Here is a 14,456-nt window from a genome sequence, read left to right as displayed (position 1 = left end):
TTAAAGGAAATTGAAATCTTCCTTAAACCTTTTTTCAAGATTACGTGTGAAGTTTCATCGGAAAATACAACTATTGGGACGGCGGTTTTATTCGTAGCTTCGATGGGGAATTTTTTGGATGAAAATTTTAATACACATGTTAATGATGATATAAGAAACGCTGCCAAATTAATGCTAAATAAATTTAAAAACTACGAAGGCTTATTTAATACCCTAACAAATTATATATCATGCTTCCTTAATCCGAAGACCAAATTAAAATATATGCCAAAAGCAATATTAAATGATAAATATTATAAAAAATTAAAACTAGTACACTTAGCCTATGCCTTGCCAATACACCAAGCAACGGCTTATCAATTCAATGATGATGATTCTCAACCTTACTCAATTATTATGCATAATTAAATGCGAAAGTAAATATAAATACTTAGAAATATAACTAACCTTGTATTTTTATATTTATTTTCAGAGATGCTATAGATAACCCAGATCCCATGAGAGATGAGATCTTGTAATATCTTAAGGAACCAGTAGCGCCAACTTGGACAAATATTTTAGATTGGTGGGAAAAGAACGCCTCGATATATCCCACTTTGTCGTTATTGGCTAGAGATTATTTAGCGCAACAAACGACAAGTGGTGCAAGTGAGAGGACTTTCAGTAAAGCTGTTGATTGCATGACAAAAAAAGAAATAGGATGGCCTCGGAAACCCTAAAACAATGCCTCAGTCTGAGTTATTGGGATGTAGATCTGTTGGAATAAATGCAAATATTAATATATACTTTGTTATGATTGTGTTTAGACCATATTAACACATATAATTAGTCCTAATAATATTTTTTTTAAACTTTAAACAAGCCCACCCCCATAAAAAATTAGTAAAATTAATGATTCTTTAATTCTAATATTCTTTATTATATATTTTATAACTTTCCGGATGAAAAAGATTTGGGAAATGAAAGATGAACAGGAGATATTTTTTTATATTATAATATATTTATTTATTATATTTTTGCATTATAATTGTAAAATTTTAACTCTTGAACATGATTTATAAAGATTTAAATAAATAAAGTGAAAAAATTTCAAAGTGGAGTTCTGAACACTACAAAATTTGAGTTATTTTTTTTTAATAAATAGATAAGGACAGGTTCGAACTAGCTCCTGTACTTTGTTTTAAAGAAATCAATAAATTACTAAAATTCTTAAACAAAGTCAGGACATTTTTTAAGGAGAAAAATAGTCTGGGGTTCATAAATATTATTTTTTTAAATTATAATCGATTATGTCTAACCACTATTCTTGAAGATTATATTTTTCCATATTTAAATCAGTAAAGAATTTAGGCAATAATAAATAAGATAATTTCCATACATAACGTTTTTTTCAAACGGTTTCTGGGTAATGTTAGGTTAACGTTTTTTTCAAACGGTTTCTGGGTAATATTAGGAATCCTTTATTTCCAAACGAAGGATATTATTTTGGAATTTCGATTAAGTTCATGTTAACAAAATTTCCGTTAAATAGAGTTTAAAATTCCTGAACCCGAATTAAACCCTAATTTGGTAATCTAGCAGATATTTTTCTCTTAATATTGTACAAAAGTTAAAAATAAAATGTTAAGATCTAAATGCCCATTAAGAGAAATACGATGGTCAAAAATTTTATACGACTAACCATATTTATTTTTTACCCCCTCCCAAGTCAAACTTATATACACCATATTTAGGTAGAACTAGACTTATTTGATACCAATCCATCATATCAATATTTGGTGCCGATAATAATCCTAACCTACGTAGTAATTGATATAGAGAGGTGGCGCTTGGTTTGCTAATTATTCAATAGTTCTAATTAGCTATCGATTGATGCCTCTAATAATCATATATTTATATACCTTAATAAGGTCAAGAAAAAACAACTTAAAATATATTGGTTGTGCTTGTGGTTTGTGCTCATTGCTAGTTTAGTCGATTTTTAGACTTAAGCCACGGATCTGGGTTTTACACAATTAACCAATTATAATCAATTGAGTTTCATAAAATTTAATAAACTATTTATTGAGTTCACGACTCAAGTTCATAACTCGACTTGAGATTTGAGTCGATTTTTTTGACTAAAAACTCAACTTGAGTCGTAGTTAAGCCAACTCGGCTGAGTCGTTTAACACATTACAATATATACTCCATATTTCTTATTCTCGACGCCATATTTCTTTTTTCGAATAATTCAACACAAAAGAAAAAAGTTAAAATTTTTAGGGTCAAGGGTGAACAATATATTAAAATATGATAGATAATTATAATTATTTTGTGTAAATCTATCTAAAAAACGATCTAAAGTAATCAATAATTTCATAATTCTTTTTTAAAGAACTCCAATTGGAGTCTTTTTCACAATCAAATTGTAATTTGGTCTTGACTAAAGAATCTTGAAAATTTGTAGGCGTTTTACGTACTCGTGATGATTTTTGTAGGTTGAGATTAAATATCTTAAAATTTTTTCAGTCTTAATTCTAATCAAATCGAAAGAATTATCGCTTCTTTTATATTGATCGTGGAATCAATATAATTTTTACCATCCACTATATCAGTACCTACTGATTATAAATACTTATTTAGTTGATCAATTGTTATTAATATTTCATAAAGGCTAATATAACATAATTTATATTAACGCATTGAGATAAAAGACCAAAGACTTTGACTGAATCATGATTGGAAACTCTGAGTTGAGTTCTATTAGAAAAGTAAAATAATACTTCACCAATAGCCTAAAAATTCTCAGAAATGAATCATGTAAATTAAAGAAGCCATTTAAGGGAACATGCGAGATGTTTTTAATGACCAGTCCACCTGTCTCTTAAGAGTAGGACTTGTATATTTACAGGATACATATAAATGTCTAAAAAATTATACAATGCAATAGATATATTAAAAAAATAAGAAATGATTACAATATTATGCAAATTTTGAACCACAAGATGCAATTTGTGGTTGTAGCAATGTATAAAAGAAACTTTTTTATTAATTTTTTTTTGTCGATCAGACATGAAGTTTGCATCATCATATGCTTGGCTTATTATTACATTCTTAACTCATAAGTAACGATGCAATCTGTAATGCTATCAATAAAAAGACACTGTAAATTAATAATTCCTATTAAATTTTCTTGGATTTCTTCAGAAAAAAATAGCGAATAATTATGCTCATGTTTTCACAATCTGATGCATCTTTTGCCTCATCAGCCTTAAGACAAAAAAAGGAACACACTTTTTTTATATTTAGAGGTATTTTAAGCACCAATCTGCCATAATAGATTACTTCGTTTTGAATATGGGATGATGTATATAGGGCATTTTTGGCTATTAATTCCATAATTTTATTTAATTCAGGATCTTTTTGGATGGTGTATGAAAACATTACTATAAATAGTCCAGAAGAATAAATCGTGTTTTCATCTTTTACAGCATCCGCAATTTTTGTTAAATCAGTCCCACGAAAAGATAAATTCTGTATGCTAAGAAATAGCATAAAATCAAATATTGATTTAAGATAATAACGATTAAGGATTTGTTGACTTACCAATATTGTTGTTATCTCAGTATTTTATTTATATTAAGATTTTTATCATGCCAAATTGTTATTGAATTTAAATGAGCTTTTGAGCTTTCATGTTTTAGTAGTCCATTTTTTTAAAAAATTTGGAGTTTTACTCATTCTTTTTAACATAAAATTATTCTATTTCCCTCCACTTCTCTAAAATCCCTTTTTGAATATTTCAAATATTTATAGTATATTATAATTGTAAAAAATAGATTTGTCATAGTATAAATATGCCTAAAATTTTTGAAAATAAATATCTAATTCAGAAGAGTGCTTGGTGTTTTATAAAAACACTCTTCTGTAAAATTGATCTGAGTGGAGTTAGAACCACAAACTAAAACAATCAAGCAGCAATATGTTTTTTTATATAAATATATTTTAAATTTATATCTAACTAACCTTACTCACAATAAACTGAAGACTTGTTATAATTTAATATAAAAATTTATGTTTTATAAAATAAAATATATAAAAACCTGAGTTTCTTCCGAGCATTTCAAAGAATTGATTAAAAAAGGTAAAAACGATTCCATGTATTTGTAAAATTTATCTCCGTAGCCTGCATATTACAAAAGAAATAAATTTGCAGTTATATTATTATTTTTATCGTATAAAAAATTTACGATATTTGTTTTCATTTTAATGTTTTAGTCTTTTTACAGTGTTTTGAATATAAGTGATCTATCAATACTTTTGGAAATTTTGACTAAATGATGTTTTAAAATATTGAGAGAGAAGCTAATTAATTGATCGATACATGCTTTATTTTAGTCATTAATTTTTTATAAATAGAACAAGTCTATAATTCAATTATTAAATAAACTTTTACAATATATTTTATCCAACATTGTAATTGGTAAACCTCTAACAAATTTAACTCCCTTAGATGCCTAGCTCTCTTCAAAAAAATTGGAAGTAACCGATCCTACCCTCCACCCTCCCTCCTGCTCATGTAGACGCTGTACGTAATTCTAATATAATGTATTTTAGAGGCTTTTTAATGAACTATTTTGACCAAATAAAAAAAATAATAAAAATAAATATATGAGAAAAGATAAAATTGAGTAAAAGAATCGTTACTTTGCGTTGGGACAATTTTTAATGAATAAAATTTTAACATTAAACTCTTATTTAATACTTTTAAATTTTAAAATAATATCCTGCAATATTTTTTTAAATAAATTAAAATATTTATGAATCTAAATCACTTGAAAAATCAGATTATAGTATTAATGAGGTATTATTTTAATAAAATTCTAAAGTGTAGGATTAGTAAATTTTTTTATCAAACCCATAATTAAATTTAGAATCATAAGTTAATCATAGTATAATACATTATTACTAAGGTTGACTGATAAATATTATATAACAACAAATAAAATTAACGTAATGAAATAGACTTCAAAAGGAAGGCTAAATTACGTCCCATAAGCCATGTTATATATTTATGCATCTGAAAATATCTCCCTTTTTTAATTCTCTAATTCAATTGGAAATTTTTCCAGAAAGAAAATAGAGATATTTTTTTATTGATTTAAACAGTCCTCTTTTAATAGGAGCTAAGATATGCATAGGTAGTTAGATTATTAAATACAGTGTCGAACCGAATCAAATCACGAAAACTGAACCGATGTATTAATTTTTTTAAATGAACTTGAACCGAACCTTTTTAAAAAAATTAAAAGAGCATACCGAGCCTTTATAACCGGTTTAAACAAGGTAATATAGGTTTTTATTTTATAAATATTAAATAATATACTTTAAAAAATTAAATAATATTTTTTATCGTTATCTTTTTTCAATTTAAACTATAATGTATTTTTTTTTAAATTATGTATTTTTTAAAAATTTATTATCTATTGTAATATAAGTAATAATTTAATTATAAAAATAAAAAATATAGCAGCAGAGGGCAAAAAATTAGCAAATATAAAGAGGTTAGCAATTTTATACCCTTCCCAACCTTATTGCAACTTCCACTAACTGTCAGAATAATAAAATTTAGATTTACTATTTGTATTCGATTGGTGTAATTACGAATAGTATATTATTTAATTAGTTCAAAGGAATCGAGTATGAATAATTCACTATTCGATTCATATTCGTTTTTGAATAGGCCTAGTTGTGAATGGTGGCCCTTATTATCCATTAATTCTCCAGTCAACATCGAAGGTGTCACTATGTTAAATTAAACAAAGGGAAATATAAATTCTAAATTTCTTCGCTGAGGAGCAACCGGAGATTGATTATTCAAGCCATTCATATCCTGTTTTCGCTTTAAAAATTATTGAATTAGGGTTCACGTCAAGGTGGCCGTTCGTAAGGAAGTAATCAACGGAACAGGCAACAAGTGGAGAATCCTAGTCTTTTTGGGCATTGAAGGTTGGTCTGCTTTGGGAAGGTGGACAGTCATTTCCCCAAATGTCGAGGGCCAATGTTATGTCGTCATTTGGAATGAGCAGTTGGAGATCGAGAAATACGTGGGAGGAAAGATTAGATGAAATGAAGGACGATATAGATAAGCACACAGAAGAGCTATTGCAGATTCCACCTGATTTATATGAAAAAGTGGCTTGAAACCAGGCGGAAGTTAAAAACAAGGGTCAAAAGCGATTACAGTAGGTCTTTATTTTTAAATTCATGCAAGACCTAAAGTCGTTATTTTTAAAATAGGTGAGGATTTCATAGCATATAGAATTGTAGGTATATTAGAGAAATTATTAAGTAAAAAAGCTTTGTAAACAGAAGAGACATTTAATAAGGGTGTTGTGTAGTTAGTTTAAAAAAGTGTCAACGGTACCCTTCCCCTATAGGGGGGGGACTAGGTGGGTAAAATAATTTCTGGGTATAGAGTGGAATGGGTGAGGGAAAGGAGATGGCAAATGCGAGAGCGAACCTATCTCACATTTGGAAATGTTTAGAGAAAATCCTGTAGTAGAGTACAAATCTTTAACTATTTTGGGGATAGAATAACTGATATATTTATAGAAAATATTTCATCATCTTAATACCAAGAATTAAGAGACTAATCTGATTTGTACTTAATATCAGAAATTAAACTATATATCCCCAAGCAAAATAAGGAACAAAATGTTATTTTTTTGATGTGATAAATACGTTTTTAAAATTAAGTTTTGAAAATGGTTTTGGTTCGCCTTTCCCCCCTCTCATTCAAAGTTTGCGCGAATTTGTGGCGAAGTATTATTTTGACTTTTTAAACAAGTATACTTCGCCACTAATTCGAGCTAACTGCAACTGTAAATGCAGGGTTGGAAAGACATATTAGAGCAACATAAGCTGAAAATTCAGAATCATCACGAATGCAGAATTCCATTTGATAAGGTTTAAAAAAATAGAGAGAGAATCTTTAATTCTAAAACATATGATTAGATATAATTGCCGAAAGATTGACTTAATTGCGGTGGGTCTGATGGCACCCATTTTTTTCTGAAAGTGAGGGGGAATATTTCCATTTAGGATGTAATTGAAAATTTTTTAATGAGAATATGGTTTGTTCCTAATTTACCAATTGGAATAATATTCAACCTTAATAGGTATTTTAGATTCTTAAATTATGACCAAGATTCTGAAGAAACCAGTTGTCCCCAACCGGAACATCGACCGTTGTTGATCCCTCTCCCACCTTACCATTCGCGGAGCCCGTGCACCTGGCGCAGAACACAAGAATAATTAAAATATATATTTTTTTAAATAATTTATATTTCAAATGGTTTATGATACATTTTAGATGACTTCTATTCATCTCTCTTAAAATAAGTGACTGAAATAAAATTTAATATATTTTCCTATTCGTTTATTTCTTCCAAAAAATGGCAAATCCTGTGGCCTGTATCTTGATCCCTGATATAAAATATTACGAGATGGAAAAAATATAAGATATAAAACAAATACAAACTCGGCATGTAATTGAAGCATTTAATAATAAATGTATAATGATAGACATTTACTTCCCTTCATTGGTCCAAGACGAAATATTTATCTTGGCCCGAAGGAAGATTTAAATACTTATAAAAGAAAATAAAAGTGAAAATATATTAAAACAAGAGCGATTTATAGGAACCATTATAAATTATTTAATAAAATTCTTTTAACTAGTGTTGTTAAAAGGCTCATTTTTGAACCGAATTTTACAAAGCTAACTCAATATTTTATAATAAATAACCTTAAGATTTTGTTCATAGTTTGAACATCTATTAACGAAATCTCGAGGCTTAGACAATATTTTTCTGGATAAATTGAGTTAGCCTTAGCCGTTTTTAAAAATCGGCTTAAAACCGTTTAACAACACTACTTTTAACGCCATCGAGTGGATTAATAAAAACACCGATATTCTTGCATATTGGGAAAAGAAAGTTAGAAACCCGAACTCTATATATTTGCAATAATAGCCATGTCTATCCCAGTTACACAGATTTAGACAGAGAAGCCTTATCAGGATTGAAATATATTTTATCACAATAGAGAATAAGATTGGGCAAAAAAAATTAGATTTTAATTATTGTAATAATAATAATTTTATGTTCAAATAAAAATTGACGATAAAATTTAAGGTTAACTTTAAACTGTGTTTTGTTCTTCTCATTCCTCTATTTTTTCATAAAATGTGATTAAAATTATTTGCTATATATGGAGGTACCATGTACAAAAATATTTTCCAATCTTTCACTTGAGAAAAACCTTAATTTAATTCCTTGACTTGAACAGAGCTAACCTTTAAAATTTTTCTTCCTACAAACATTAATCAACCTAGCATAGCTTAAAGATCGATACTCTATTTAAATATACGTAGGTTGTTAAATGAATTTATATAGATAACACCTACCTTCAATTAGGGCTGATATCGTCATCAAAACGTCTTCTTGGACTCCCATGGTCTTACCACTTGCGCTGAGCATTTGAAGCAAGGATGCCATCAGCAAATCAGATATTTGAGACAAATTCTCAGCTTTTATCTTTCTCAAAGCGCTCTGATGGGCGAAATGTAAATTTATAAATAGAAAATTAAATATATTTTATTGACAAGAATTAAATGAGAAATCTATTATAAACTGAATTGAATTATTTACAGGAAGATTTGGTTTAAAGATATAATATATTATTAAATACCTGAAGAACGGAGCAAAGGTGAGATTGCATCTCTAACAGTTGGACTTGATTCCCTTCTTGATTTTGAATGGAATCACCGATGTTATAGTTGAGGCTCGAGTTAAAATTTGGGTTGGACTGTGAGGAAAGCAGTATAACATGTTTCAATCGTTCCAGGCTCAGGCCCGTCACTTTGAGCAAAACGTTGTATTGGTCGACTGGGCAGGATTTCAAAAAATCTGCTATGGTTTGAAAACTGGCGCCTTTTAAGTTGTTGTGTTGACCGTCGTTCCTAAGTGTTATTTAGTTGAATAAAGTTAGAATAATCTATAATATGTAATATGTTTTAAAACAAATCATAAAACCTCTCAGAGGTGAGGACCAATCGTTCCAATATAATTTCGTATTGTTGGGAGAGCAAGAAGGTGGGAGGAGTTTCTGCGTTAGGATTGTTAAGCAACGCTTGATCGTAGGCCGCCTCCACAAGACTAGACAACGCCTGTTTAAAAGTAAAAAATATCACAATTCTAGTTGATTATTATCATATTTTAAAATATATAAGAGTTAAGTGTATTCTAATTACATTAATATAACCTAGACTGACTAACTATTAATTTAAAATCATGCATTCACTTGAAACCAAATGATTCTGGTATGTATAGCCCATGTTACAAATACGAATAGAAGAAAAATGTACTTCCATCTTAAGATATTAATCTTTTAATTCATTCATAATTTTAATAATATCAAGTAACTTTTTACAATAAATATATATGAAAAATGTCCAATTTTCACGTTCAATTGTCCTTCAAAAGATTTAATAAAAAGTTTGTAAATAATGATTCTAATATCAAAATAAAGTGTATGCATTCTATTTTTTAAATATTTTAATTTTTTACTTGTTGTTAATGTGGCTGTGAAAAATAATGAGTTTCTCCGATTTTTAAAAATTGTAAGCAAATTTACTAGGACCATATCTGCCCAGCAGTTTTACACCCTGTTTTAAAAGTAGTGCACTCCCGCGTTTGCTATTTGCTAAAAAAAGGCAGACTACCGCCACCACTATATTAGTGTTGTTAAACAGCCTGATTAAGATGTTAGACAAAAATATTATGTAAGCTTTCAGATCTTGCTCATAGATAGCAGAAAGTTGACCTCTATTTGTTAAATCTCGAGGCTTACAATATTGTTTTGGTTAAAATCTTAATCCGGCCGTATTTAAAAATCGACCCGAATTGAGTTGTTTAACAACTCTACTAAGTATTAAGAAAATTAGAGAGCTAACTGAGGTATTAGGAGCACTTTTGGACCCTCGCTTTCATTAGATAAACATAGTGAATGAATATTTAAAAGAAAATGTTACCCCAGTACAATTTACATGCCAACATGAGGAATCTCTGCTGCTTTACATGGACAACCTAGTAGATGGTGAAACCGCCAAGGTAACTTACGAATCTACTTTAAAATATGAGCTATTAAAAAAAATTCATCAACTCATCATCAGAATTTGGAGCAAAAATACAATAAACTAAACAAGACGCTTTGACTAGTCTAGAAAAAGGATATAATTCATTATTTTGGCCTCATAATTTAGAGACGATTGAGGTAGATTTTTGGAAAATAAGGACATTGGATCTTCCCAAACTCAATTTCAGCTAGAAGTATATATAGCGAGAGTATATTTTTAATAGCTTGGCCTATTTTGAACTCTAGAAAATTTTTATTATGCTCTTCAATTCTTAATAAATTTCAATACATGATAATTATAACCAAATAAAATCGTTAAATTCATGTTTATAATTTGAGTAATATTATTATAAATACAAAATTTGCACAATAAATTTTATTTCAAAAAATTGTTTCCAGTAAATTAATATGTTATTTTTAAAAAAATATGCGTCCAGTCTATCATATCTAAAAAGAGAGACACCGCTAAAAAACTGTCGGAGCAAAGGTCTATGTGTGGGAATCAGCTCTTATACAGAAATCTAATTAATTAAATATCTGACAGAATAAAGGCTGTTATTAGTGCGAAAAGGGACGCAAACATATAAGAATGGACGCAAATTACAAATCATAAAAAAATATGGACGAAAATCATAAAAAACTCTTTAATTTTTGAAAATTAAAATGTATATCACTATCTATTATAATAATCCTCAAAAAACGTCAATCAAATTTAGCTAATAGTATTCTTTTAAAAAATATTTGTCCAATAAAAATGATTATAGCGTGATCGGTCCAATAGTAATCATGTAACAAACTCAACATTCATTCAATTTTATAACATATTTTACCATCTTCATAAGGTTAAATTTTTTATAGTTATTCTTTTAGTCATATTATTTTTTTAAAATAATCAATCTGCAGGCTAAATATTCAATTCTTTTATAATTGGCTTCAAAGAAATTTAAACTTCAAACTGGGCGGAATAAAGGAGTTTTAATGTCACAGTATGTCTCTAGGAATTTAGGGGTAAAATAATTTTGTTATAAACTATTTTTAAAATATACTTTGATAACATCCATGTTAGGAAGAGGATTCTACGAATGGCATGCTATTTTGACTTCTCCCTTAACACTCAATCCTAATTGCTATGTATACCTAATAAATTAAGACCCTGGATTATGACCCTTGCCAATAATCTTCTAAATAGCCAAGGATACCACCACAGAGTTTTTGTGACACAATCAGGTTGACCCCGTATTTCATTTAAATCTATAATAGGAGGTCTTTGTTTAAAAGAGCATTTATGAAGGTCTTAAAAGCATTTAAATAATTTTTTATTATAAGTGTTTAGGTTTTATATGAAATTCATGTGTATATTTAATAGTTCCTCATTACTTAATTATATAAAATACCATGATATATTTCTAAAATAATCATTTTTATTATTATTCCAAAACTTATTCTATTCTCCAAATAACTTCTCTTTAAATCCAAAAATTTATTCAATAATAATTAATTTATATTTTATTTTAAGCTGCTTCCAAAATGTTTTAAAAAAACCCTTAAAATTTTCACAAATTAATAACAACACTTTGGACACATATTTTCTTTTAACCATATATATATTGTTTGACATATAGTACATCCTTATTTTCCAGCACCTTTTAATGTTACGATCTGAGTTATTGTAATATATTTATTGTATGGTTTAAGATTGCAAAGATTATTAGCAGTGTAATATTTTGAAGAATTTAAATTTAAATCTAAAAATAAAAAATTAAATAATTAGAATGTATGTTATTCATAACTTATTATAACATTTTTGATGAAATGTATAACCTTTTTGTTTTAATTATATATAATTTGAATATGATTGAAGTTAACCTCCTATTATTTGTTAACTTAAAATATTTTATTTTTTCTATTGTAATTTAATATCAATGTCTTAAATTTAATTTTATAATTTGTAACTAAGTAGTAAATCATTTGGAAAGGTGGTGATTTGTTTAAAATTTAAATTATAATGAACATATTTTCAGCATGGTACTTTTATATGTATTCATGAATTTCATATAATGATAGGTAAATCAGATATTTCCCCTTCATTTGATGATAATTTTGAAAAATTTTCCAAATGATATAAAATGGCAAAAAAAATATATACATATATTAGACAGATTTAATTCTTATAAATCCCTTACTATTTTTCTGGATCCAAGGAAAAAATAAATTATTATGGGTTTTCCTGGGCTTGGGAAATATTTTTCACAATTAATATGGACTTGGACGTAGCTTGCGAAACATTTTTCAAAATTAATATAGTCTTACCTGAAAATTTTTGGGTTAGAAATTGGCCTGAAAATTTCTTTTGAAGACATGGCAAACCTGATCAAAAACCTAGGCCCATACAACTTTCATATTCTGATTATATTTTTTGTGACTTTTTATATATTTTATTTCAGTTCTCAACTACCAAAATTATTATGGCAGGTTTGAGAAATTTTTCCAAGTGCTGGACCTGGCTTGGGAATTTTTTTAATATTAGGCATAGGTGTAATATTTAACACAGAATATTTATATGGCCTTCAGGTAAAAGCTAATTTAAATATATTTTTATCCAAAAAAATAGTATTCACTCTTAGTCTAAATGGGTTGGCCTTGGTCTGAAGAATAAAAATGATTTTTAGAGATTTACCTATCTCCAGGTTTGAGAAAAAATTTTGAAAATTACTATGGGTTGGCCAGGTTTGAGAAATATTTTCACAAAATTATTATGAGTTGGACTGGGCTTGGAAAATATTTTTATAAATTATATTGGGCTGGGCTTGGGGAAATATTTTCAAAATTATTGTAAGCTTGGACGTTTGATAATTTTTTTATTAACTATGGGTCAGACATTGGCCTAAAACAAGTTATTTTGCAGGCCTGGGGTCGGCCTGATCAAAAAACCAAAGCCCATGAAAATCTGATTTTGATTGTATTTTTAAATTCATTATGATTATTTAAATATTTTATTACGGTTCTCAACTACCAAAATTATTATGATCTTTCATTGGGTTTGGAAGAATTTTTCAAAATTATTATGGCTTTGTATTTTGTCTGGGAATTTATTTTAATATTAAATATTAGGTATAAGTGATCAATAATATTTAACAAAATATTGGTATTATCAAATAAAAGCCTTAAATTTATTTTAACTCAAACCATAGTATTTACACTTAGTTTTAATGGATTGAACCTGGCCTGAAGGGGGGGGAGGAGTAAAAAGAATAAAAATTGGATATTATTTTCAAATAACAGGTAACAACTAGCATAAAAGTAAGAAGAAAATTCTCATTCCCCGTCATTTTTGACGGGCTATCTACTAGTTTAATACTAATTAATAAAAAATTAATAGATAATTTTTATAAAATTTCAATAAATAAAAATCTTTCTTATTTTATTTTTATTGGAATTTTAATATACCAATAAATAAAAAATCGAAAGGGGTATATATATATATATGTGGGCTAGTACATTTTGGGTTCTAATAAGATGTAACATTTTTATTCACTTTTTGATTGTGTCATACTTCTAGGTATGCCAATTAAGAAATTCATAAAAAAATTTACCCAACATATATTGACAGCTATTTTTGCTTCCGAAGATAAATTTTCAACCAACGCGCTGAGCAGAGGATTCAGGATGCTAGGGTTTAAGACTATCTCAGGTAAAAACTCGCAAATCCGACCTATTTTGTCGATAAAATAAATATTAATAATGGTTTTCTTGATTATATAGGTTTGAATTTCTATAAACAATGATATGCAAACAAGCCAACTTCATGCTTTGTTAACTTCTGATTTCGAAAATATACAAATTTTATCCTTATGCTTAGACCAATCTATTATTTTATTTTATCAAAAAGCAAAAAATTTCGATGATTCACAACTATATAATCACATTAATTGTGATAAAAAGATAAACCGATAGTCCAAGACGTGGTATCCCTAACCAGCAATACGGAGTCTTTTAACATAGGTACTATATGAGGTAATGCTTGTTCGACTAGAGGCTTCAATGTATCCGGGGAAGGTCCTTCCATTATACAACCTTGTTCAATCAAGCAATAATATAAGAAAGGGTCTAAAAATATTATACTTACAAAATCACGAATCGAATAATTGTAATTTCGTATTTGTACGAATCGAATAATTCTATGTTCATAGTATTTGTACGAATCGAATAATTCTGTATCGTACGAGAATCGAATCATTCTAAATTCGTTTCGTACGAATAGTAAAAATATTATT

General features: G+C 27.9%; 1 protein-coding gene across 1 annotated transcript in view; it reads right to left on the bottom strand.

The window, feature by feature from the left end:
- Positions 1-14,456, bottom strand: part of LOC135931252 (importin subunit beta-1-like) — a 90,961-nt gene that overhangs the window by 53,913 nt on the left and 22,592 nt on the right. Inside the window, exons 11-16 of the mRNA XM_065468226.1 lie at positions 14,131-14,256; positions 13,776-13,894; positions 9,081-9,214; positions 8,737-9,007; positions 8,453-8,597; positions 4,086-4,168 (exon numbers count right to left, since the gene is read on the bottom strand). Of these exons, the coding sequence (XP_065324298.1) occupies positions 4,086-4,168; positions 8,453-8,597; positions 8,737-9,007; positions 9,081-9,214; positions 13,776-13,894; positions 14,131-14,256 (878 nt within the window). The remainder of the gene's footprint in view (positions 1-4,085; positions 4,169-8,452; positions 8,598-8,736; positions 9,008-9,080; positions 9,215-13,775; positions 13,895-14,130; positions 14,257-14,456) is intronic.

This window comes from Gordionus sp. m RMFG-2023, chromosome 1 (genome assembly GCF_954871325.1).
Source record: "Gordionus sp. m RMFG-2023 chromosome 1, tfGorSpeb1-WG-v2, whole genome shotgun sequence".
NCBI classification, from domain to species: Eukaryota; Metazoa; Nematomorpha; class Gordioida; order Chordodea; family Parachordodidae; genus Gordionus; species Gordionus sp. m RMFG-2023.
Note: the sequence above shows the minus strand (reverse complement) of the source record. Positions and strands in the feature narration are given on the sequence as shown.